The 27012-nt window shown below is 39.9% G+C and overlaps 2 protein-coding genes across 2 annotated transcripts; both read right to left on the bottom strand.

The window, feature by feature from the left end:
• Nucleotides 1-817: 817 nt before the first annotated feature.
• LOC131901759 (zinc finger and SCAN domain containing protein 4F-like) lies at nucleotides 818-3938 on the bottom strand. The gene is made up of 3 exons (XM_059252838.1): nucleotides 3543-3938; nucleotides 1072-1231; nucleotides 818-984 (listed from the first exon to the last, which is right to left on the bottom strand). Exons 1-3 carry the CDS (start codon nucleotides 3936-3938, stop codon nucleotides 818-820), a joined length of 723 nt encoding a protein of 240 aa, XP_059108821.1.
• Nucleotides 3939-18962: 15024 nt separating this feature from the next.
• Nucleotides 18963-22603, bottom strand: LOC131901760 (zinc finger and SCAN domain-containing protein 4-like). Its single transcript, XM_059252839.1, has 3 exons — nucleotides 22208-22603; nucleotides 19741-19900; nucleotides 18963-19654 (listed from the first exon to the last, which is right to left on the bottom strand). Exons 1-3 carry the CDS (start codon nucleotides 22601-22603, stop codon nucleotides 18963-18965), a joined length of 1248 nt encoding a protein of 415 aa, XP_059108822.1.
• Nucleotides 22604-27012: the final 4409 nt, after the last annotated feature.

The raw sequence follows: 27012 nt of genomic DNA on the forward strand, positions 1-27012 counted from the left end.
AATCACAAGCACAGGCCACACAAAATATACATGAGAGGCAATCGTATTACATTTCCATTCATTTATTTAATATATATCAGGCAAAATTTATAAGCTATTTAAGGCTTTAGAAAAATATTACTTAACATAAAACAGACTCATCTTCTTTGTCCACACAGACAGATGGAAAAATCGAGAAGTTACAAATCATGTCTTTAAAGGATACATACTGTTTAGAAGCTACATGCTTCTTCATCTACAGATGAAACAGTAAGCTGGAGCCCTGCTATCATCTGGTGAGGAAGGTACACATTTCAGTCTGCTTTGTGGCAATTCCTCCGGTGACGGTGGTATGTGGATGACTGACGGAAGCTACGGTTACACAGGGAGCAGGTGTAGGGCTTCTCTCCTGTGTGAATCCTCTCATGAGCTTTCAAATTGGTTTGATTGCTGAAAGACTTTCCACATGTACTACATTCGAAAGGTTTATTTTCCTGGTGTATGACCTTATGTACTCTCAGGTCTGAGCGAGTATAGAAGCCCTTATGACATGTTTTACAGGCAAATGACTTTTGCTTCTTGTGTATTCTCTGGTGGGCCACAAGTCTACTAGGATATTTAAAGGTTCTGGGACATTCCTCACATTTGTATGTCTTTGGGTCTCTGAGGGGTCTCTTTTGGCCACCCCCACGTGTGGAGCTTGCATCAGGATTCTGGCAGTCTTCTATCTGCTCTGGACTGGAGGTCATCTCTGGTTGTACCTCCATAGGGACATCTTCAGAAGAAGTTCCTCTATGAAATTCTTCCTGGTACCTAGAGGTGACTTGACTTGTTCTGCTTAAATCCAGAGGATTTCCATCAGAAACACTTCTGTCTTTAGGTTCATTAAACTCAAAATGTTGGATAAGGACAGGGAGTCCATCTCTTTTCTAGGACATCTATCCCCATCATTTACATCACTATTAATCCAGCCATTGTTTTGGCTATCTTCCCAGTCTTCATGTCCTGTGGAAATAAGACAGTCTATGAAACTGTGCCCAGGAAAAGATCCCGACAAAACACCTTTCCTCTGTGCAGCTTCCTGACACTTACCTGTTGTCAATAACATGTCTTGGGGGATTGGCAAGGGTATCCTTGCACTCTCTTGTATTGAACTTCTTGCTGATTGCTGCTCTTTCAGAAGGTTTATGGTTTCTTCTAAAGACATGTTCTTAGAAAAGAAGGCTTCCTGCCTCTGCATGGAGGTGAGAACCTATAAACAAAGCCAGAGGACCATTGCCAATGAATCTGTGGATTTGTGCATGAGTGAAAACCTGTCCTCTAACTGATTGCACGGGATCACTGAACTATTAGTTAGGTCATTTGTCTATCTCTCATCTCTTATGGTGTTATTCAGTCATTCACAAGTTATGTTTTCTAAAGTCCTTATTCACAATGTATTTGCAAGTGTTGAGTCACTGTACCAAGGGAAAAGGTAAGATTAGGTTTCTGCAATGTCTAGCCACAACATTTTCTTCACCTGGTCAATGCATTGAACAAGGAAAGGTATTCTTGTTCCAATTCAGAAAATAGAGACTTACTCCATCAAAAAAGGCTTCTCATTTTTTTCCAAGGACTGTCCCCATTCCACCCAATCTAGGGCAACTATAATGAAATAGCTGGTTTACTGAGAAGACACCAAGGCTAGGTAGGACATATCAAGGAGGGAGGTAGTCTGGAGATCGAGAAGACCCAAAGGAGCCTGTAAAAATTCTGACAGAGACTTGCCTGTGGGCCTTGCACCTCTAGGGCCTCCTCTGTTAATTGATGGGTGTTATCTGTTCTAATAATTTTTTTCTGTTTAACAAAGAATTGTATGGCTATTGTTTCTCTGTATCTCCTTAATTTGTAGCTCCTTATTTTTCCTCCTTCTCTTGCACCCAGGATCTATAGTTATTAATCAGTGCCCAGAACCCTTAACATTTCTGTAGTCTTTGTCTGACAGATGGCTGCTATGCTAGAAGCTCCTTATTCAGCCTTTGATTAGTAATAGTTAGTTTTTTTATGAAATTCTTAGGATGTCTACAGTAACTGTGTAATTGATGTCCTTTTGGTGTCCTGGTATCATATTGGCAATTGTAACTTTCTGCTTTCATGCGTATGACTCTGACATTTTCATTCCCAGATAGCTGAGGATTTCCCATCCCCCACTTATGGCCATTAGTCTGTCAGTGGTCCCTATCTCTTCCACTGTCACTTCACTTTGCTGTGGGAGTGGGTTTTATTTCCAATACCTATATTTTTGGTTGCTAAATTTAAATACTAACTCTAGATAAAAACCCTTGGTTGATGATGCCCCTAGTATCATAGCTCTATTTCTAAGGGGTGTTGTTTTCTATTATTAAGTCCTTAATACAACTTACATCTGACTGAAACCCTTCTAACACATATATTGTCTCCACCTAAACATGCTGTCTCTGCTGTTAGGAACATGACAGCACTTTATTTGGAATTCAGTTTCAATCATGAAATGATCAGTTTAAAACAAAATCAAAGGAGTGAAATGTGGAATAAAACAAATTGAAATGACAACATGTGCTTAGAGTAAAAACCTGAAATAAACATCAGGGTGTGGTGGTGGACAGCTTTAATCCAGTACTTGAAGTGCTGGGAAAATATAGTTCCTCTGAATCCTACTCAAGCCAGTTGAACAAAAGTCAGTCCCAAATGGGAAAAAAAAACCCTAAAGAAGCAATGAAACAAGCCAACTAATATCCAAATTTAAAGTTTAAGGCAATAAGAAGTTATTTCAACCATGACATTTAGAAATGGATGTATGGAATGATTGAAAAATGTCACCACCTTGACCATTTCGGAGAGTAACTGAGAATTATGCAAACCTAGAAATTTAAAGAAGTTTCAATGTAGTTTCATCCAAATTAAGAATTTCAGTTCTAAAACTTTGAATTGCAGCCCTTTATTATTCATCAGGACTTTTCTTAGGGGTGTGTTGGTGTTGAATGCTCATTTAATAGCCACATTTCAGCATCAGAAATCATATTCTACATTCCTGCACAATGAGTTTTTTACATAGGAACTTAATGGCATGTTATAATGACAATTTAGAAAACCATTAAGTCAATTAGATCCCCAGTTTCCACAGCCCAGGTCCTGGAATAACAGACTAGGTCTGAGAGCCAGAATTTTAAGTGTGTGCTGCAATTCCAACTAAACACTCATAATTACAATATAAAATCACCTACCTAAATTAGCCATCTTCCAATCCCAGCCAGGGTCTCTATTCTAAACCCTTACAAGCTTTGCTCAAATATCATCTCCCAGTCTCCCTATCACCATGTAAAGAATCTAAATATAATTGTATCAGTCAAAAGAGCTAGGAGCTTCTTAAACTTATAATCCCATTAAATTTGTATCACATTTACAGTAGTAAATAATCTCCATTGTAAATAATTGTTGGAGTGGGACAGCCTCACATATAAAATAACTACATCTTCTTACTTTTCCCCAAATATAAATGACTGTCTTGATTGATAACTTAACCATCTCTCAACCAAGGTACTCACCATGATGGGAGGCTTCAAGCACTCATCAGTCAGATCCTCCATGAATCTCCCCAGGTTTCTGCCATTTGATTCCCACTTCTCTTTCAAGACAGACTTGTCCTTGTAGTGCCCAGTTTTGAGAAACTCAGCCAAGACCAGCTGAGAAATCATCTGCTCCTTGCTACGCTTTTCTGGCTTCAACCAGGAGGTAAACCACTTCCACATTGCTTGCAGTTCCTGCTTTGCACAGTAACCATTGTCATTTGTGGGAAAGTTGAGCTGAGCAGTTGAGAAGTTACAGATATCTTCTTCCCACTGTAGAGAAGTATCCTGGCTTGGAAGGAAGTTCCTGTTGTCTAATACAAGGCCACTTTCTGGTGACTGGGGTTTAAAGGAGTTGTTTTGCTGTGAAGCCATTCTGTCGAGACTCCTCAAAAATTCAACTTTCTCAGTCAAGTATCTCTCTTGTGACTTGATGTTCTATTTAAGAAAGTTGTGAATATGTTAAAGCTATAAATTAAACTTGACATAATTAAATAAAAACAACTAAGAGTCTTATCACAGATGGTTTCTATCTTATTGAGGATTTACTATTGTTGTGAAAGACACCATAACCACAGCAACTCTAATAAAGGAAACATTTCATTTTGGTGGCTCACTTACAGTTCAGAGGTTCAGTCACTCATTTTGGGGAGCATGGCCTCAGAAAGTCAGAGGTGGTGCTAGAGCTGAGCCTGATACACAGTACATCAACAGATATACTCTTACCCATTGATTGAAGCTTGAGAAAAAGACCTCAAATCCAACCTCAATAGTGACTCAATTACTCCAGATGGTGTGGTCCACACTAAAGGTGTGCCCTCCACGTCAAGGTCTGGATTAAAGGCATGTTTCATTCAGTCTTCTACAACAAGGCCACACCTATTCATAGTGCCACTCCCTATGAGTTTATGGGTCCCAGATACATTCCAATAACCACAGTTTCATTATTTCTTGACACTAAATACTTCAACAAAGTCCTACACAATTTATTCTAGAGACCAGAACAAAGAGATGTGAGTGTAACAGTCCATGACTCATCAGAGAGGAACAACCTGGGTTGAAGATGGTATGACCTGAAGGAAGAGAATAGCAAGGTGTTCAGTAGCACAGGGCTATCTGTTCCTTCCCTATAAAAGGTGAAGTTGTAGTTGCTGAACCTCAAATACTAAGATTCACCCTTGTCTCCCATTCTGAAGAGCCACAAAGCTAAACATTCATAAGAAAAACTTTGAAACTGAATGACCAACAACCTTTAACTCACAGCACAGCCAAGATAAGTTTATAAAAAAAAAGAATATTGCTATCCTTCAGAATTTTAATGTTTAAATCCTTGATCAGAAAGGTTGAAAGGACCACACTATATCTTTGAGATCTCCCAAAATTGTGAAGCAGCATCTCCCAAACCCCACAAATATTCACAAAACACACATACTCAAGCAACAAAGAAGTCAAATGTTCCTATTCTACAGTTACTTGTCTCTACAGTGAATTTCTCCAGTGATTCCAGCTGGCACTAGGAGCCGATGTGTCTCCAGGTCACAGCTCTTCTTCATCTGAGGTTCTGTTCAAGTTGACTTCCTTTTATAGTGCCTGGCTTCAGTGATTCAATCTGAGATGCCAATCATTTGATAATAAGATTGGACCACACCTCCTGCTTGTGGGTGTGGCAGTCAACACTTTCATCCTAGCATTCAGTAAGTGGACTGAAGGGTCTCCTGTCCCAGAACAGCCTGGTAGTGTAGGAAGACCAGTGAAAAGCCTTACTAGAGCAGAAAAAAACAAGCTAACCAAATGGGAAAGATACTTGCCCCTCTGATTGAATTACACATGGAATCCTCCCTCAGCCCCAGCTCTGCATCTCTATGCAATCCTGGATTATGCCATGGAAGGAGAACACATCCAAAGCAAGCATAGTCAGTCACTGCAGTGAAAGGGGACAGTAACACAATGAAAGGAATTATAAAGATTGTCATTCACCTACTATGACTTCTGACATACAACTCATTCCAAACTGGTTAAAAATTTCTGATATCCAGAGGGTTTGGAATTCAAATGGTGTAGTGAACAAGGTAAAGCCTTGGCAGTAGAATGAGACACACAGAGAGAAGAGCCTAGGAGGTGTCTGAAGCACAACATAGAAAAGACAGCCTTTCCTGGGCTCATCTCTAGGAACAAAGTGGAGATGTTTGACTTGTTTTACATGATGTACGATAGATATGTGAGGAGGATTGTAGTTTAGGGTGGAATTAAAATGTATATACAAAATGAATATTTTCGTATGGTGATATTTTAATTGTGCTGAAAAGTGATTTTATTTGTATGTTAATAGATAAAGTTTGCATGGAGATCAGAGGTTATAGGGAGCCTGGAACAGAAATCAGGCAGTAGTAGACCAAGCCTTTAATCCAATGACATGGCAGGCAGAGTCTTTGTGTGGTCAAGGACACAGTCAAGCCTGGTGACACAAGCCTTTAATCCCAGTACCAACCATACAGACCTGGATGTCTGTATAGACAGGCAGTGACTAGGAAGACATGTGGCTGGTCTTAGCGTCAACGAGAAGGCAGAACAGGAAAGTAATAAAAGCTCAGGTTAGGCAGGATGAAGCTCTCTGGTGTAGGAAACTACAACTTGATGGTGAACTAAAGGGTAGTCACTGGCTCTTCACTAATTCTCTGATCTGTTCGGCTATTACTCCTATATTTGGCTCTGTGTTTCTTATTTATTAAGACTGTTTAGAAATTTGTCTACATTTTACTGTCTTTTTTTCTTTGCTTTTCTAATTTTTTGGTGTTTGCTTGTTTTTTCAAATGGCTGCCTTGTTAGCCAGGTCTACTCACAAACTCATTAGGTTGTAGACAATGATCTTGCACTACAATTCTATGGCTTCATAGTACTCAGTGCTGGGGGCCCAGAGCTGTCTCACTACTTCAAGAATCCATTTTGGTTTTCTGTCTGTTCTTTACTGTCTTGTTGTTGCTGCTGTTCTGTTTTTTAAAACATTGTCTCACTACGTATCCCTGACTGGACTGTAACTCTTATGTAGTCCAGTTTAATTTCAAACTGGCAAATGCTTGCTCTGGAATTAAAGTGCAGGGATTAAAGGCTTGTGTCATCATGAATGAATTTCTCCATGCATGCTGATTGTTAGGTTGAATTGTTTCCTCTGATATCGACATGTTCGGATCTTATGCCCAAAGACTATGGTCTTATATCAAAATGTGCTGTATCCCAACAAATTGAAAGAACCTCAAATGCTATCATCCCAAAGAAGCCTTAAAGCTCAGTGACTAATATTTCTGAAGTCTGAAAACCATAACACTAAAATTGTGAATGTTTAAACTTCAAGCCGCAGTTCTTCTGGGAGAATGAAAAAATCCACATAATAGGAAAAAATGATCAAAGTTTGCAAATGGATTAACCAAAAGGTGTGAAAATGATTGAAACTTCAGTTTGTTGATAATATTCTGGGTTTTAGGTAATTAAAGCAATGTTGGCCAGAAGAAGAACTCCTATGAAAACATTTGTTCCCAGAGAATCATAAACATACCCCTGTGTTTCACTATTCATGAGAATTGCAGGGGACACAATTCAGCCTTACAATTCCAATGCTTGGAGAAAGTCAGGTTCCTTTAATCCCTACACACACCTTTAGTCCCAGCACTAAATAAACATAAGCAGGTGCATGTCTGAGTTGAGACCATCTCAGACTACGGAGTGAATTCCAGCTGGGGTTTCAGAGACAGAAAGTCTCTCAAACCAGAATTAAAGAGAAAAACAAACAAAAAGGATGCCTGAAGGAGGGAGGCAATCTTCAACCCCACATCCGAGGAGTAGAAGCCACAGAATTGTAGTGAAAGGCCACCCACAATGACTTTGTGAATTTATAAGAAGAATGGACTCAAAGTAAACATATTGTAACAACAAAATTAAACATAGAGAAGTAAACAAAGGAAAAAAAAAGTAATCAAAGGAAAAATGAAGAGAGACCAAAAATCACCTTGCTCTTTTGGGCCACCCAATTTTAATTCCTCCGCAGATCACAGTCTTCATCTCATGTCTATCAAACCTCATGTTTTCCAAAGAGAAATACATGCCACTCTCTGTCCCAACAAAAATGAACATGCTTCAGCCTGTAGTTTTCCTATGTTGTATCTCAGACTCTCCTGGTTGCCTCCTGCCTTCTGTCTCATTCCAGTGCCAATGGTCCACTAGATTGAAGACTATTGATTTGACCTCTCCTGGCAACAATCAATCATAAATAGCTCCTTGGTTACTGATGGAAATTTAACAACTCTTATCAAAAGTACATTGAAAATGGAAGGAAGAATGAAGGATTAAATAAATAAAAAAGGAAAGAAAGAAGAAATGAAGAGAAGATTAGAAGATTGTACTTTAAGGTGCAAAGGTATTAAGCATTACTTTTGGGATCTGGAGGAAATAATTAGATTTTCATCAAAAAGGATGGATACAGTTCATTCTATGTCTAGTAGTAAATACCCAACAGTTCCTGTTAAAATATTTTTAAACTCAATTCTAGTCACAGCAATATAGTCAATTCACCCTACCCTGGAAAATCTCAAGTTTATCTTTATCTATATGTACATATGAAAGTAATTCTCACCTGCATACTGTGGGATGCCACAGTAGCAATTGCTGAGCTGAACCGCTGAGTCTGTCCTGTGTTGAGATGACACTCTTGCCCCAATTTATTGCTTTCTTATACCCTGGTCCCCTTTCCTACTACAGAAGTGGATTTCAACTCAACTCTCAATCTATAATATCATGTACATAAAGAAATGAAGAAATTTTAAATGACTCTCCACCAATTAGGTGTCAGCTCAAATGTGTACAAATCAAAAGAGCAAATCCAATGAATCAATCAGGAGGACTTCAGGAGAAAACATCTCTGTGAGTCAGCAGTTTCTCAAGGGATGCACAACATGCAAAGAGCCTGTGTTAAGAATATGAAGTTGCTGAATGTAGTGTTGTACCCAGAATCCCCAAAGATCACCAAGAGCCCAAATCTGATAAAAAATAAAAAAGAAAGCAAAGTCTTTTTACTGTTGTTGGGTATACCCTGGTGTCACTGTCTATCTGATGCAGCAGAGCAGGAGAGACCCAGAGTAGCAATGGGGCAGGGTTTTCATAGGGGTAAAGCAAAGGGTTCTTCTGGTCTTCAGACTACACAGGAACAGACTTGGGATTGATTTATGTGAGTGACAGTTATACTAGTAACTTTAGTTGGCTAGGGTTATTTTGGGGTTAGAGTTACCCATTTCTGGGCAGACATGGACCCGTCCCATGTTTTGTCCCTGAGCTGCTGTGGAGACTGGCTGGCCTAGCAAGTGCTGACTGTAGGGACTGGCTCAGTGGCACAGACTTGGTGTGTCCTATCTCCTGGTCCTGCTGGCAGGGGCCTCAGTGATTAACTGTCTTTTTTCATGGCCCTCCCAGAAACTAATAGCTCAGTTCATGAAACTGACATTGAGGCCTGATCTCTGAGAGAAGACTATGGTGGTATTGTGTTCCCCAAAATATTGTGTACCCTAATAAACATATCTGGGTTCAGAGAACAGAAAAGCCACTAGATACTTAGGATAGGCAGTGTTAGCACACACCTTTAATCCTAGCATTCCAGAGACAGAAATCCATGTGTTCAAGGATACAGCCAAGCATGCTGACACATGCCTTTAATCCCAGAAAGTGAACCTTTAATCCCAGGGAGTAATGGCAGAAAACAGAAAGGTATATAAGGTGTGAGGACCAGAAACTAGAAGCATTGGGCTGGTTAAGCTTTCAGGTTTCAGAGCAGCACAGTTCAACTAAGAGCCATTCGGATATGAGGACTCAGAGGCTTCCAGTCTGAGGAAACAGGATCAGCAAATGAACTGGCAAGAACTTTTAAGTTTCCTGCTACATGTGGTGGCCAATGTTTGTGCTTCAAATTCACAAACACGCCGCTTGTCTGTGGCCTTGTAGGCCCCAGCTCAGACGCGAGCTGTACTTGGCCGGTTGTGGGGGCGCATGCTGGTAAGATTTACTGAAGAAGGCAGAGGGAGGAGGATCCTGAGTGTGAGGCCAACCTAGGAGAAGCTTTGGCTGGGGCCAAGCCACAAACAGTGGTGGGACCATGGAGGCAGTGGCTGCTGCTCCGAGTTGCTGGCTCCTTCTCATCTTATTGGTGACTGTGGTGATGCTTCTACCTGGGACAAAGGGTTTACTGATGCTTGTTCAGAGAATTGCCAGGACCATCGTGTTACAAGAAAACAGCGACAAGGTCAGTTTGGAAAAGATTGGCAAGACAGTTGCTGTGAAGATTTTCTCTTCTTGGGAAGAATGTTCATGGTTCCTGGAAACAGACATTTATGAGACTGTGTTTGCTCCAAACCACAGAGGAGGGACAAAAAAAAATTCTAAGGAGAACCATGACCACACCTAACAGTGACTTTGGAATCTTCAAAGGATGATAGGATCCCACAATGATGATTCCACATGGACTATGGTAAAGCCATTAAGCTGATTAACACCAAGGAAAGATCGGCTTTGGACTACAAACTGATCAGGACAATTTTGAGATGGCTAGCTGAGATGATTCAGCCTGACAGACTACTCAAGCAAGGACTTGAGACAAGCCCTGAACTTTCCCATTATTCAGGGACTGGACAAATGATACAGGACTTGACAATTAACCCAAAAAATTTTCTTTTCAGGATTCCCTACAGATATCTTCACACCTAGAAAGCAGGAAGTAATTGTGCTGCTGGGGCTGGTTGTGATTGCCTGAAAGCAGCTGAGGAGACACGTGGTGCACAGGGAAACACCTTGTGATACTAGATTAAAGTACACAACAAGTTTACATATAAAGTCATCCAGGAAAGATTTCAAACCAAATTCTGACACTGTTTGTGGAATCCTTCTTGAGATAATAACCAAAAAGTTAGCAAAGATTAGGTGTTTTATAATCAGGTCCTTCAGCATCGAACACTTTTCAGTAAATATCTTAATGAAATAATGAAGCAGAAGTGATCAGTTGCCCAGGATTCCTATGGCTGTCTGGGAGAAGAGGATCCCTCCCCAATGCTACATTCTCAGGAGTCATTCTTTCTCTATCGAGAAAAAGAAAAAAGATATGGATAAATTACTGATATTAAAGAATCAAGGGGAGGAAACTTGATACCTTATGTTAAGGAATATTTTCTGTGGAGATAAATAATATAAATTTTAAACACTGAAGGCTTGAAACTATCCTGCATTCTCAACTTTGGAAACTGCTATTTATCAATCAAAAGCCTTTCCTTGTGTAGGCCAAATATTCCTCTTTGTGTTGGTATTGCTCAGTCTCCTTTTTCATTTTCTAATCTTTTAAAAAATATTTAAATTTATTTATGTGTATGTGTGTGAGCATGTGTGTATGTAACCATGTTTTTTAGTTCCTACAGAGATCAGAAGTGCCAGGCATTACAGGCTGTTGTGAGCCATCTGACACAGATGTTGTGACCCAATAGAAGTCTTCTACAAAACCAGCCAGTTATGAACTGCTGAGCCATCACTTCAGTTCCCTAGCACCTGGTATCTCCCTAGCCACATGATATCTCTTTCTATCATGATATCTCTTTCGTTGTTCTCCCACTCTGTCCTTGTTCCAGCTTGACCATCCCATTCCCTTATGTTCTCATCCCCCATCACTTACCCTCCATTGTCCCCCATCCCCATTTTACTCATGGAGGTCTCATCTATTTCCCCTTCCTGTGGCGATCCATGTGTCCAGCTTAGAGTCCTCCTTGTTACCTAGCTTCTTTGGAGCTGTGGGTTGTAGTCTGGTTTTACTTTGCCTTACATTTGGTATCCACTTATGAATGAGTACATACCATGTTTATATGTACTTCTGAGTCTGGGTTACCTCATTCAGGATAATATTTTCTAGTTCCATCCATTTGCCTGCAAATTTTATGATGTCACTGTTGTTACTGCTGAGTAGTACTCCATTGTGTATATGTACTACATTATCTTTATCCATTCTTCAGTTGAGGGATATCAAGGTGGCTTTCAGGTTCTGACTATTACAAATAATGCTGCTATGAACATGATTGAGCATGTGTCCTTGTGGTAAGATTGAGCATTCCTTGGGTATATGCCCAAGAGTGGCATAGTTGGGTCTTGCGGTAGATTGATTCCCAATTTTCTGAGAAACTGCCATACTGATTCCCAATTGGCTATACAAATTTACACTTGCACCAACAGTGGAGGAGTGTTCCCCTTGCTCCATATCCTCTCCAACATAAACTGTCTGCAGTGCTTTTCATTAGCCATTCTGACAGTTATAAGATGGTATCTCAGGGTGGTTTTGATTTGCATCTCCTAGATGACTAAAGATCCTGAGCAATTCTTTAAATGTCTTTCAGCCATTTGAAATTTGTCCTTTAAGAATTCTCTGTTTAGCTCTATAGATCATTTTTTAATTGGACTGTTCATTATCTTGATGTCTAGTTTCTTGTGTTCTTTACATATTTTGGAGATCAGCCCTCTGTCAGATGTGGGGTTGGTGAAGATCTTTTCCCATTCTGTAGGCTGTCATTTGGTCTTATTGACGGTGTACTTTGCTCTACAAAAGCTTCTCAGTTTCAGGAGGTCCCATTCATTAACTGTTGCTCTCAGTATCTGTGCTACTGGTGTTATATTTAGGAAGTGTCTCCTGTACCAGTGTGTTCAAGGATACTTCGTAGTTTCTCTTGTATCAGGTTCAGTGTACCTGTTTTTTTTTCTATAAAATTTAAACCATTTATCTTTTTTTTATTTTGCAATACATTTCACTTCTACATATCAGCCACAGATTCCCTTCTTCTCCCCCCTCTAACCCCCTCAACTTCCCCCCAGCCCACCCCCCATTCCCACCTCTTCCAAGGCAAAGCCTCCCCCACGGACGGAGATCAACCTGGTAGACTCAGTGCAGGCAGGTCCAGTCCCCTCCTCCCAGGCCGAGACAAGCAACCCTGCATAGGCCCCAGGTTTCAAACAGCCAACTCAAGCAATGAGCACAGGACCCGGTCCCACTGCCTGGATGCCTCGCAAACAGATCAAGCCAATCAACTGTCTCACCCATTCAGAGGGCCTGATCCAGTTGGGGACCCCTCAGCCATTGGTTTTATATTGAGGTCTTGGATCGCCTGAAACTTGAGTTTTTTATTATTTTTTTAAAATTTTTTTTATTTAATTTTTTAAATTTTTATTTTGCAATACAATTCAGTTCTACATATCAGCCACTGATTCCCATGTTCTCCCCCCTCCGGCCCCCCTCACCTTCCCCACAACCCTCCCCCCATTCCCACCTCCTCCAGGGCAAAGCCTTCCCCACGGACTGAGATCAACCTGGTAGACTCAGTCCAGGCAGGTCCAGTCCCCTCCTCCCAGGCCGAGCCAAGCGATCCTGCATAGGCCCCAGGTTTCAAACAGCCAACTCATGCAATGAGCACAGGACCAGGTCCCACTGCCTGGATGCCTCCCAAACAGATCAAGCCAATCAACTGTCTCACCCATTCAGAGGGCCTGATCCAGTTGGAGACCCCTCAGCCATTGGTTCATAGTTCATGTGTTTCCATTCATTTGGCTATTTGTCCCTGTGCTTTATTCATCCTTGGTCTCAACAATTCTCGCTCATATAAACCCTCCTCATTCTCGCTAATTGGACTCCCAGAGATCCACCCGGGGCCTAGCCATGGATCTCTGCATCCAGATCCCTCAGCAGTTGGATGAGGTTTCTAGCACAACAATTAGGGTGTTTGGACATCCCATCACCAGAGTAGGTCAGTTCGGGCTATATCTCGACCATTGCCAGCAGTCTGTTGTGGGGGTATCTTTGTGGATTTCTGTGGGCCTCTCTAGCACTTTGCTTCTTCCTATTCTCATGTGGTCTTCATTTACCATGGTCTCCTATTCCTTGTTCTCCCTCTCAAAATGCAGTACATATACACAATGGAATACTACTCAACAGAGAAAAACAATGACATCATGAGGTTTGCAGACAAATGGATGGATCTAGAAAAAATCATCCTGAGTGAGGTAACCCAGACTCAGAAAGACAAACTTGGTATTTACTCACTCATAGGAGGATACTAGATGTGGAACAAGGATGACTGGACTGCTACTCACCAGGGAGGCTACCTGGAAAACAGGACCCCAAGAAAGACACGGGGATCGCCCAATGACAGAGAAATGGAATGAGATCTACATGAACAGCCTGGATAGGAGTGAGGATAGTGAAGGGCAAGGTGGAGGGAAAGAGAGCTTGGGGGAGCGAAAAATCCCAGCTGGATCAACAACAGAGAGGGGGACTTGAGTTTTGTGCATGGTGATAGATATTGATCTATTTGCAATCTTCTGCAAGTTGACATTCAGTTATGCCAGCACCATTTGTTGAAGATGCTTTCTTTTTTCCATTGTACAGTTTTGGCTTCATTGTCAAAAATGAGATAGATGTGCATACATGTGTGGATTAATATCAGAGTCTTTATTTCTATTTCATTGGTCCATATGTCTGTTTCTATGTCAATACCAAGCTGTTTTCATTACTATAGCTCTATAGTAGAGCTTGATGTCAGAGATGGTAATGCCTCCAGAGGTGGTTTTGTTGTATAGTATTGTTTTAGCTATCCTGTGTTTCTTGTTTTTACAAATGAAGTTGAGTATTGTTCTTTCCAGGTCTGTGAAGAATTGTGTTGGGATTTTGATGGGGATTGCATTGAGTCTGTAGATTGCTTTTGGTATGACTGCCATTTTTACTATGTTGGTTTTACTATGACCATGGGAGATCTTTCCATTTTCTGATGTCTTCTTCAGTTTCTTTCTTCAGAACCTTAAAGTTCTTGTCATACAGGTCCTTCACTTGCTTAGTTAGGATTACCCCAAGGTATTTTATATTATTCGTAGCTATTGTAAAGGGTAGTGTTTCTCTGATTTCTTTCTCAACCTGGTAATCATTTTTATACAGGAGAGCTACTGATTTTTTTGAGTTAATCTTGAATCTTGCCACATTACTGAATGTGTTTGTCAGCTGTAGGAATTCTCTTGTAGAATTTTTGGGGTCACTTATGCATACTATCATATCTTCTGCAAGTAGAAAAATTTTGACTTCTTCTTTTCCAATTTGTATAACCTTGATCACTTTTTGTTGTCTTATTGCTCCTGAAAGAACTTTGAGTACTATTTTGAATAGATATTGGTAGAGTGGACAGCCTTGTCTTGTTCCTGATTTTAGTGGAATCACTTTGAGTTTCTCTCCATTTAATTTTATAGTGGCTGTCTGAATGCTGTAAATTGCCTTTATTATGTTTAGGTATGTTCCTTGTATTCCTGATGTCACCAAGATTTTTATCATGAAGGAGTATTGGATTTTGTCAAAGACTTTTTCAGCATCTAATGAGATGATCATGTGTTTTTTCTTTCAGTTTGTTTACATGGTGTGTTATATTGACAGATTTTCATATGTTGAATCATCCTTGCATCTCTGGGATGAAGCTGACTTGGTCATGGTGGATAATTTTTTGATGTGTTCTTGGATTTAGTTTGCCAGTATTTAATTCAGTATTTTTGCTTCAATGTTTATGAGGGAGAAGATTGGTCTCTAATTCTCTTTCTTTGTTGCATCTTTGTGTGGTATGGGTATCAGTGTAACTGTAGACTCATAAAAAAGAGTTTGGTAATGTTCCTTCTGTTTCTATTGTGTTGAATAATTTGAGGAGTATTGGTATTAGTTCTTCTTTGAAATTCTGGCAGAATTCTGCACTGAAACCATCTGGCCCTGGACTTGTTTTGACTGGGTGTCTTTTAATGACTGTTTCTATTTCCTTAGGGTTTGTAGGTCTATTTAAATTGTTTATCTGATCTTGATTTAATTTTGGTATGTAGCACCTATCCAGAAACATGACCATTTCTTTTAGATTTTCAATTTTGTGGAGTACAGGTTTTGAAGCATGACATGATGATTCTCTGGATATCCTCATTGTCTGTTGTTATTTTTGCTTGGTTTCTTTATTATTAGAAACATGGTTTTACTGTGTAACCTTGAGTGGCCAGAAACACAGGGAAATTATACATCCTCTGCTTCCAAAATGCTCAATTAATGATGCTGACAACTACAGAGTACTATTTATTTGAGTTTCTTAATCTGTACTCAAGTTCTCATTTCACAATTTTTTTATTCCACAATTACACTCTTTTGAGCTTTGTTTTAAATTGAGAATTTCATGACTGAAACCAATTCCAAGTACACTGCTGCCATAATGGCCAGTCATGTTCCTAAGAGCAGAGGTAGTGTGCATCCCTGGAGAAATTGTATGTGAGAGAGGATCAGATGAAGTTAGGCCCATGTGGTAAACAAAGGCTGGTCCCTTAAAGAAAGGCTGATTCTCTTTTAATGGCTTGAAGACTGGAAGACAACATTGTGGCCAGAGTTCATAAGAAACTAACATTTTTTTCTCTAGCAACAGTGACTCAACATTGGAAACACTGTAAATAGTGACTTTAGAGAAAATAACCTGGGAATGCCAGGATGACATCACTAGAGATAAGGGATAGAGAGATGAACCAACCTTTAGTCTTGGTACCCTGTGCAAGTAGGTTGAGGGCAGGTTATCTGTCTTCTGAAGATTCATTGATAATGGTCATTTGATCTTCTCTAGAGGTCCATTTCTCCAACAGGGACAGGAAGCCTGTAATTGTTTTTTCTTTACTTTTTGGGGAACCAGCACCCACCTCCCATATAAATACACAGAGAATCATTGTTACTTATGATTGCTCAGCCTTAGTGTGGCTTATTTCAAGACAGGTTTTCTAACTGAAATTATCCCATTTCTTTTTAACTACATTTTTGATTCTGGGCTTTTTACTTTCCTTTATTCAATATATATTTCTTTTCTTCTTACACCCTGGCTGTCTGTGTAGCTGGCCTCTGGATTCCACCTCTCCATCTCCTTTTCTTGCTCCTCCTTCTTCTATAGAGCCTAGAAATCTTCTCCTATTTATTCTCTCTGCCTGGCAGCCATGCCTATCCCTCTTTACTGCTTAGCTGCCTTCCATTCAGCTCTTTATTAAACCAATCAGGTATTTTAGACAGGCCAAGCAATACAGCTTCACAGAGTAAAACAAATGCAGCATAAAAGAATGCAACACATCTTTGCATCAATAAACAGATATTTCACAGCATAAACAAATGGAACATATCTTAAACTAACGTTCCACAACAAAAGCCCTCTACTCTCAGAACATGTCCTCAAACAAGTCAAGAGGCCTTTGAAAAAAAGGAAATCAGCAACGACTCTAGCACAAGAGAATGCAAGGATACTTTTGCAGATCCCACAAGATACATTCTTGGCAACATTCAGTAGGGAAGCTGGACAGCAGAGGGGTGTCTTGTGGGGTTCCCTTCCCAAGCACAGTTTCATAGGCTCTCTTATTTCCACAGGGCATGAAAACAGCTCCCATCTTGCCCCGGATTTCCCATCTGGAGGAGAGAGAGAGAGAGAGAGAGAGAGAGAGAGAGAGAGAGAGAAGAGCACCCATCCTCCCCCGGACTTCCCTTCTGAACAAGAGCTCCCATCCTGCCCCGGACATGGAACACACTATATAGCAGAGAAGAACTGAACTTAGGATCCTCCTGACCACATCTCCTAGGTGCTATGATGCAGGAATGCTCCATGCCATCAGGATATCTCATTGTTATCAGCTGAATTCTGTTTTCTGACACTCACGTGTACAGGTCTTAACCCCCAAACCTAGGATATGACCTCATTTAGAAACATATGGAATACTGTGTTTCTATTCCAAAATTCTCTAATCCCACAAAGGCTACAATCTCTAAAGGTGAAAAGGCTAAGAAATCCCCACCATCACCATCCAGGAATCTTTAATACCGAAATCCTGAGAGACTAAATCTCGCCAATCTACAAGTCTCATGAAGAAAAAAAAAAAAAAAAAGACCGGAGAACATATCACAAGGAAAGGGATCAGAAAGCCAAACGCTGGGGAAAGGATCAGCCACAAGGTATGCCAACAATAAGAACTTCAAAGTGGCCAGGTGGAGATGGCATACCCCTTTAATGCCAGCACAGCGGGAGGCAGAGCCAGGCAAATCCCTTTGAGTTTGAGTCCAGCCTGGTCTACAGAGCAAGATCCAGGACAGGCACTAAAACTACATGGAGAAAACCTGTCTTGAAAAAACAAAAACAAAAAAAAAGAACTTCAATAACAAAATGTATAAATTGTATTGGTATTCATGTCAGCTCATTCTGTATTTTAATAAATTGAAGGCTCCTGGGGGCTAGCTGTAAGGCTGTACTACGTACATCAGGGGGATATCATGGTTTGCCACAACTTGTATACAGGTTACTTGAACTCAGCTAGGCTTCAACCTGGAAATCACCAACACATACACAGATGCCAACATCTCAATCAGCCTATGCTTGGCTTCAACTCTGCACAGAATCCTGTTTTGCAATATACATATTAGTCCTTTTTCCTTTCTGTAAGATACTTTTTAGAGTTCATTTGTAGAAAACATTTGCCAATTGCCTTCTATTTGTCATTACGTGAGGTCAGCATCCACACAGCCCCCTCTGTTCCATAAGTTTCTAGGGACCTGTGGATAGAGCTATGAAGATTACAGTGGGATTATAATGGAACTGATAAAGTTGGCTTGTTTGAGCCACTGTGAGAAAATGAAGCTTTTTACTCTACATCAGGACCCTGTCCAACCTGTGGGGTCACATTCTTGAATGTTAAGCAGTAGTCACTCATAGCATGGGAGATGGCTGAGAGGGCAATGCATTTACATTGCAAGCCTGAGACTTGGGATTGAAACTTTAATGGGGTACCAAAAGTCAGAGGGAATGGCAGGGCACTGACATGAACCTGTAAAGATAAGGGCTGCAGAGCAGAGAATGTTTGGAATCTGTAGTACCAGACATACTTATGTACAAAGCTCCTAACAAGAAAGACACTGTCTCAAACAAGGCAAAAATAAAAAAAACTGACAACACAGTCCTCTAATGTTCACTCATGTTGTGGAACTAAGGCCAAAAAAAAAAAAAAAACAGCAGACAAAAACTCACAAAATCACAAGCACAGGCCACACAAAATACACATGAGAGGCAATTGTATTACAGTTCCATTCATTTATTTAATATATATCAGGCAGAAATTATAAGCTATTTAAGCCTTTAGAAAAATATTACTTAACATAAAACAGACTCATCTTCTTTATCCACACAGACAGATGGAACAATCCAGAAGTTACAAATCATGTCTTCAATGGTTACTTGCTGTTTAGAAGCTACATGCTTCCTCATCTACAGATGAAAAAGTAAGCTGGAGCCCTGCTATTATCGGGTGAGGAAGGTACACAGTTCAGTCTGTTTTGTGGCAATTCCTCCGGTGACGGTGGTATGTGGATGACTGGCGGAAGCTACGGTTACACAGGGAGCAGGTGTAGGGCTTCTCTCCTGTGTGAATCCTCTCATGAGCCTTCAGATTTGTTTGATTGCTGAAAGACTTTCCACAAGTACTACATTCGAAAGGTTTATTTTCCTGGTGTATGACCTTATGTACTCTCAGGTCTGAGCGAGTATAGAAGCCCTTATGACATGTTTTACAGACAAATAACTTTTGCTTCTTGTGTATTCTCTGGTAGGCGGCAAGTCTACTGGGATATTTAAAGGTTCTGTGGCATTCCTCACATTTGTATGTCTTTGGGTCTCTGAGGGGTCTCTTTTGGCAACCCCCACGTGTGGAGCTTGAATCAGTATTCTGGCAGTCTTCTATCTGCTCTGGACTGGAGGTAATCTCTGGTTGTACCTCCATAGGGACATCTTCAGAAGAAGTTCCTCTATGAAATTCTTCCTGGTACCTAGAGGTGACTTGACTTATTCTGCTTAAATCCAGAGGATTTCCATCAGAAATACTTCTGTCTTTAGGTTCATTAAACTGGCCTTGTTGGATAAGGGAAAAGGAGTCCATCTCATTTCCAGGACGGCTATCCCTATCATTTGCATCATTAGGGCTCCAGTCATTGTTTTGGCCATCTTCCCAGTCTTCCTGTCCTGTGGAAATAAGACAGTCTATGAAACTGTGCCCAGAAAAGATCCCGACACAACACCCTTCCTCTGTGCAGCTTCCTGACACTTACCTGTTGTCAATAACATGTCTTGGGGGATTGGCAAGGGTGTCCTTGCACTCTCTTGTATTGAACTTCTTGCTGATTGCTGGTCTTTCAGAATGTTGAAGGTTTCTTCTAAGGACATGTTCTTAGAAAAGAGGGCTTCCTGCCCCTGCATGGAGACGTGAACCTGTAAACAAAGCCAAAGGACCATTGCCAATGAATCTGTGAATTTGTGGATGAGTGAAAACCTGTCCTCTAACTGATTTCATGGGATCACTGAACTATTAGTTAGGTCATTTGTCTATCTCTCATCTCTAATGGTGTTATTTTGTCATTCACAAGTTATGTTTTCTAAAGTCCTTATTCACAATGTATTTGCAAGTGTTGAGTCACTGTACCAAGGGAAAAGGTAAGGTTAGGTTTCTGCAATGTCTAGCCACAACATTTTCTTCACCTGGTCAATGCATTGAACAAGGAAAGGTATTCTTGTTCCAATTCAGAAAATAGAGACTTACTCCATCAAAAAGGCTTCAAATTTTTTCCCAAGGACTGTCCCCATTCCACCCAATCTAGGGCAACTATAATGAAACAGATGGTTTACTGAGAAGACACCAAGGCTAGGTAGTTCATATCAAGGAGGGAGGTAGTCTGGAGATCGAGAAGACCCAAAGGAGCCTGTAAAAATTCTGACATAGACTTGCCTGTGGGCCTTACACCTCTGAAGCCTCTTCTGTTAATTGATGGGTGTTATCTGTTCTAATAATTTCTTTCTGTTTAACAAAGAGTTGTATGGCTAGTTTTTCTCTGTATCTCCTTAATTTGTAGCTCCTTATTTTCCTCCTTCTCTTGCACCCAGGATCTATAGTTATTACTCAGTGCCCAGCAACCTTAATATTTCTATATTCTTTGTCTGACAGATGGCTGCTATGCTAGAAGCTCCTTATTCACCCTTTGATTAGTAATAGTTAGTTTTTTTCTGAAATTCTTAGGATGTCTACAGTAACTGTGTAATTGATGTTCTTTTGGTGTCCTGGTGTCATATTGGCAATTGTAACTTTATGTTTTCATGCGCATGACTCTGATATTTTCATTCCCAGATAGCTGAGGATTTCCCATCCCCCACTTCCGGCCATTAGTCTGTCAGTGGACCCTATCTCTTCCACGGTCAATTCACTTTGCTGTGGGAGTGGGTTGTATTTCCAATACCTATATTTTTGGTTGCTAAATTTAAATACTAACTCTAGATAAAAACCCTTGGTTGATGATGCCCCTAGCATCATAGCTCTATTTCTAAGGGATGTTGTTTTCTATTATTAAGTCCTTAGTACAACTCACATCTGACTGAAACACTTCTAACACCTATATTGTCTCCACCTAAACATGCTGTCTCTGCTGTTAGGAACATGACAGCATTTTATTTGGAATTCAGTTTCAATCATGAAATGATTAGTTTAAAACAAAATCAAAGGAGTGAAATGTGGGATAAAACAAATTAAAATGACAATGTGTGCATAGAGTAAAAACCTGAAATAAACATCAGGTTGTGGTGGTGGACAGCTTTAATCCAGTACTTGAAGTGCTAGGAAAGTATAATTCCTCTGAATCCTACTCAAGCCAGTTGAACAAAAGTCAGTCCCAAATGGGAAAAAAAAACCCTAACCAAGCAACCAAACAAACCAACTAATATCCAAATTTAAAAGTTTAAGGCAATAAGAAGTTATTTCAACCATGACATTTAGAAATGGATGTATGGGGTGTTTGAAAAATGTCACCACCTTGACCATTTCTGAGAGTAACTGAGAATTATGCAAACCTAGACATTTAAAGAAGTTTCAATGTAATTACATCCAAATTAAGAATTTCAGTTCTAAAACTTTGAATTGCAGCCCTTTATTATTCATCAGGACTTTTCTTAGGGGTGTGTTGGTGTTGAATGCTCATTTAATAGCACATTTCAGCATCAGAAATCATATTCTACATTCCTGCACATTGATTTTTATACATAGGAACTTAATGACATGTAGTAGACAATTTAGAAAACCATTAAGTCAATTAGATCTCCAGTTTCCGCAGCCCAGGTCCTGGAATAACAGACTAGGTCTGAGAGCAAGAATTTTAAGTGTGTGCTGCAGTTCCAACTAAATACTCATAATTACAATATAAAATCACCTACCTAAATGAGCCATCTTCCAATCCCAGCCAGGGTCTCTATTCTAAACCCTTACAAGCTTTGCTCAAATATCATCTCCCAGTCTCCCTATCACCATGTAAGGAATTTAAATATAATTGTATCAGTCAAAAGAGCCATGCCTTCTTGCACTTTTAAGCCCATTAAATTTATATAACATATATAGTAGTAGATAATCTCTATTGTAAATATTTTGATGTTGTGGGACAGCCTCACATATAAAATAACTACATCTTCTTACTTTTCCCCAAATATAAATGACTGTCTTGATTGCTAACTTAACCATCTCTCAACCAAGGTACTCACCATGATGGGAGGCTTCAAGCACTCATCAGTCAGACTCTCCATGAATCTCCCCATGTTTCTACCATTTGATTCCCACTTCTCTTTCAAGACAGACTTGTCCTTGTAGTGCCCAGTTTTGAGAAACTGAGCCAAAACCAGCTGAGAAATCATCTTCTCCTTGCTATGCTTTTCTGGCTTCAACCAGGAGGTAAATGACTTCAAGATTGCTTGCAGCTCATGCTTTGCACAGGAACCATTGTTATTTGTGGGAAAGTTGAGCTGAGCAATTGAGGAGTTACAGATATCTTCTTCCCACTGTAGAGAAGTATCCTGGCTTGGAATAAAGTTCATGTTGTCTAATACAAGGCCACTTTCTGGTGACTGGGGTTTAAAGGAGTTGTTGTGCTGTGAATCCATTCTGTTGAGACTCCTCAAAAAATTCAACTTTCTCAGTCAAGTATCTCTCTTGTGACTTGAAGATCTATTTAAGAAATTTATGAATATGTTAAAGCTATAAATTAAAATGGACATAATGAAATAATAACAACTAAGAGTCTTATCACAGATGGTTTCTAACGTATTGAGGATTTACTATTGCTGTGAAAGTCACCATAATCACAGCAATTTTAATAAAGGAAACATTTCATTTTGGTGGCTCACTTACAGTTCAGAGGTTCAGTCCCTCATTTTGGGGAGCATGGCCTCAGAAAGGCATAGGTGGTGCTAGAGCTGAGACTGATACATGGTACATCAACAGACATAATCTTACACATTGATTGAAGCTTGAGAAAAAGACCTCAAATTCCACCCCAATAGTGAGTCAATTACTGGAGTTGGTGTGGCCCACACTAAAAGTGTGCCCTCCACATCAAGGTCTGGATTAAAGGTATGTTTCATTCAGTCTTCTTCAACAAGGCCACACCTCCTAAGAGTGCCACTCCCTATGAGTTTATGGATCCCAGATACATTTCAATAAACAGGTTCCATTTTTTCTTGACACTAAATAATTCAACAGAGTCCTACACAATTTATTCTAGAGACCAGAACAAAGAGATGTGAGTGTAACAGTACATGACTCATCAGAGAGAAACATCCTAGGTTGAGGATGTGAAGACCTGAAGGAAGAGAACAGCAAGGTGTTCAGTAGCACAGGACCATCTGTTCCTTCCCTATAAAAGGTGAAGTTGTAGATGCTGATCCTCCAATATTAAGATTCACCCTTGTCTCCCATTCTAAAGAGCCACAAAGCTAAACTTTCATAAGAAAAACTTTGAAACTGAATGACCAACAACCTTTAACTCACAGCACAGCCAAGATAAGTTTATAAAAAAAGAATATTGCTATCCTTCAGAATTTTAATGTTTAAATTCTTGATCAGAAAGGTTGAAAGGACCACACTACATCTTTGAGATCTCCAAAAATTGTGAAGCAGCATCTCCCAAACCCCACAAATATTCACAAAACACACATACTCAAGCAACAAAGAAGTCAAATGTTCCTATTCTACAGTTACTTGTCTCTACAGTGAATTTCTCCAGTGATTCCAGCTGGCACTAGGAGCCTATGTGTCTCCAGGTCACTGTTCTTCTTCATCTGAGGTTCTGTTCAAGTTGACTTCCTTTTATAGTGCCTGGCTTCAGTGATTCAATCTGAGATGCCAATCACTTGATAATAACATTGGACCACACCTCCTGAGTGTGGGTGTGGCAGTGAACACTTTCATCCTATCAATCATTAAGTAGACTAGAGGGTCTCCAGTCCCAGAACAGCCTTGTAGTGTAGGAAGACCAGTGAAAAGCCTCACTAGAGCAGAAAAAAAACAAGCTAACCAAACGGGAAAGATACTTGCCCCTCTGATTGAATTCCACATGAAATCCTCCCTCAGCCCCCAGCTCTGCATCTCTATGCAATCCTGGATTATGCCATGGAAGGAGAACACATCCAAAGCAAGCATAGTCAGTCACTGCAGTGAAAGGGGACAGTAACATGCTGAAAGGAATATAAAGATTGTCATTCACCTACTATGACTTCTGACGTGTAGCTCATTCCAAACTGGTTAAAAATTTCTGATATCCAGAGGGTTTGGAATTCAAATGCTGCAGTGAACAAGGTAAAGCCTTGGCAGTGGAATGAAACACAGAGAGAGAAGAGTCCAGGAGGTGTCTGAAGCACAACATAGAAAAGACAGCCTTTCCTGGGCTCATCTCTAGGGACAAAGTGAAGATGTTTGACTTGTTTTACATGATGTATGATAGATATGTGAGGAGGATTGTAGTTTAGGGTGGAATTAAAATGTATATACAACGTGTGGATTTCCCTGAGGTGATATTTTAATTGTGCTGGAAAGTGATTTTATTTGTAGGTTAATAGATAAAGTTTCCATGGAGATCAGAGGTCATAGAGAGCCTAGAACAGAAATCAGGCAGTAGTAGTCCAAGCCTTTAATCCAATGACCTCTCAGGCAGAGTCTTTGTGTAATCAAGGACACAGTCAAGCCTGGTGACACAAGCCTTTAATACCAGTACCAACCATAGAGACCTGGATGTCTGTATAGACAGGCAGTGACTAGGAAGACATTAATCTGGTCTTAGAGTCAATGAGAAGGCAGAACAGGAAAGTAATAAAAGCTCACGTTAGGCAGGATGAAGGTCTCTGGTGTAGGAAACTACAACTTGATGGTGAACTAAAGGGTAGTCAGTGGCTCTTCACTAATTCTCTGATCTCTTCGGCTATTACCCCTATATTTGTCTCTGTGTTTCTTATTTATTAAGACTGTTTAGAAATTTGTCTACATTTTCCTGTCTTTTATTCTTTGCTTTTCTAATTTTTTGGTGTTTGCTTGTTTTTACAAATGATTGCCTTGTTAGCCAGGTCTACTCACAAACTCATTAGGTTGTAGACAATGATCTTGCACTACAATTCTATGGCTTCATAGTACTCAGTGCTGGGAGCCCAGAGCTGTCTCACTACTTCAAGAATCCATTTTGGTTTTCTGTCTGTTCTTTACTGTCTTGTTGTTGCTGCTGTTCTGTTTTTTAAAACATTGTCTCACTATGTATCCCTGGCTGCACTGTAACTATTATGTAGTCCAGTTTAATTTCAAACTCACAAATGCTTACTCTGGGATTAAAGTGCAGGGATTAAAGGCTTGTGTCATTATGAATGAATTTCTCCAAGCATGCTGATTGTTAGGTTGAATTGTTTTCCCTGATAGCCACATGTTGAGGTCTTATGCCCAAAGACTGTGGTTTTATCAAAATGTGCTGAATCCCAACAAATTGACAGAACCCCAAATGCAATCATCCCAAAGAAGCCTTAAAGCTCAGTGACTAATATTTCTTAAGTCTGAAGTCCTTTAAAACCATAATACTATAATTTTAAATTTTGATACCTCAAGCCTCAGTTCTTCTGGGAGAATAAAAAAATCCACATAATAGGAAAAATGATCAAAGTTTGCAAATGGATTAACAAGAAGTTGTGAATATGATTGAATCTTCAGTTTGTTGATGATATTCTGGGTTTTAAGTAATTAAAGCAATGTTGTCCAGAAGAAACATTCCTATGAAAACTCTTGTTCGCAGAGAATCATAAACATACCCCTGTGTTTCACTATTCACTTTCTTCATGAGAATTTCAGGGGACACAATTCAGCCTTACAATTCCAATGCTTGGAGAAAGTCAGGTGCCTTTAATCCCTACACACACCTTTAATCCCAGCACTAAATAAACACAAGCAAGAGCATATCTGAGTTGAGGCCATCCCACACTACAGAGTGAATTCCAGCTGGGGTTTCAGAGATAGAAATTCTCCCAAACCAGAATTAAAGAGAAAAACAAACAAAAAGAATGCCTGAAGGAGGGAGGCAATCTTCAACCCCAGGTCCGAGGAGTAGAAGCCACAGAATTGTAGTGCATGGCCATCCACAATGACTTTGTGAATTTATAAGAAGAATGGACTGAAAGTAAACACATTGCAACAACAAAATCAAAGATAGAAAAGAAAACAAAGGAAAGAAAAAAGTAATCAAAGGAATAATGAAGAGAGACCGAAAATCACCTTGCTCTTTTGGGCCACCCAATTTTAATTCCTCCGCAGATCACAGTCTTCATCTCTTGTCTATCAAACCTCATGTTTTCCAAAGAGAAAATACATGCCACTCTCTCTGCCAACAGAAATGAACCTGCTTCAGCCTCTGGTTTTTCTATGTTGTGTCTCAGACTCTCCTGGTTGCCTCTGGCCCTCTGTCCCATTCCAGTGCCAATTGTCCATTAGACTGAAGACAATTGATTTGACCTCTCCTGGCAACAATCACTCACAAATAGCTCCTTGGTTACTGATGGAAATTTAACAACTCTTATCAAAATATATTGAAAACGGAAGGAAGAATGAAGGATTAAATAAATAAAAAGGAAACAAAGAAGAAATGAAGAGAAGATTAGAAGATTGTACTTTAAGGTGCAAAGGTATTAAAGATTACTTTTGGGATCTGGTGGAAATAATTAGATTTTCACCAGAAGGGATGAATACATTTCATTCTACACCTAGTAGTAAATATCTGAGTGTTCTTAAAATATTTAAACTCAATTCTAGTCACAGCAATATAGTCAATTCACCCTTCCCTGGAAAATCTCAAGTATATCTTTATCTATATGTACATATTAAAGTAATTCTCACCTGCATACTGTGGTATGCCACAGTAGCAATTGCTGTGCTGAACCGCTGAGTCTGTCCTGTGTTGAGATGACACTCTTGCCCCGATTTATTGCTTTCTTATTCCCTGGTCCCCTTTCCTACTACAGATGTGGATTTCAACTCAACTCTCAAT

This window comes from Peromyscus eremicus, unplaced genomic scaffold (assembly GCF_949786415.1).
Source record: "Peromyscus eremicus unplaced genomic scaffold, PerEre_H2_v1 PerEre#2#unplaced_291, whole genome shotgun sequence".
NCBI classification, from domain to species: domain Eukaryota; kingdom Metazoa; phylum Chordata; class Mammalia; order Rodentia; family Cricetidae; genus Peromyscus; species Peromyscus eremicus.

Excerpts from the sequence above, each read along its gene's own strand:
- LOC131901760 (XM_059252839.1), bottom strand. The coding sequence starts at position 22,603 with ATGGATTCACAGCACAACAACTCCTTTAAACCCCAGTCACCAGAAAGT. Across the intron at positions 19,901-22,207 it reads GCTTGAAGCCTCCCATCATG|GTTCACGTCTCCATGCAGGG; the intron begins GTGAGTACCTTG and ends CTTTGTTTACAG. Across the intron at positions 19,655-19,740 it reads AGACATGTTATTGACAACAG|GACAGGAAGACTGGGAAGAT; the intron begins GTAAGTGTCAGG and ends TTATTTCCACAG.
- LOC131901759 (XM_059252838.1), bottom strand. The coding sequence starts at position 3,938 with ATGGCTTCACAGCAAAACAACTCCTTTAAACCCCAGTCACCAGAAAGT. Across the intron at positions 1,232-3,542 it reads GCTTGAAGCCTCCCATCATG|GTTCTCACCTCCATGCAGAG; the intron begins GTGAGTACCTTG and ends CTTTGTTTATAG. Across the intron at positions 985-1,071 it reads AGACATGTTATTGACAACAG|GACATGAAGACTGGGAAGAT; the intron begins GTAAGTGTCAGG and ends TTATTTCCACAG.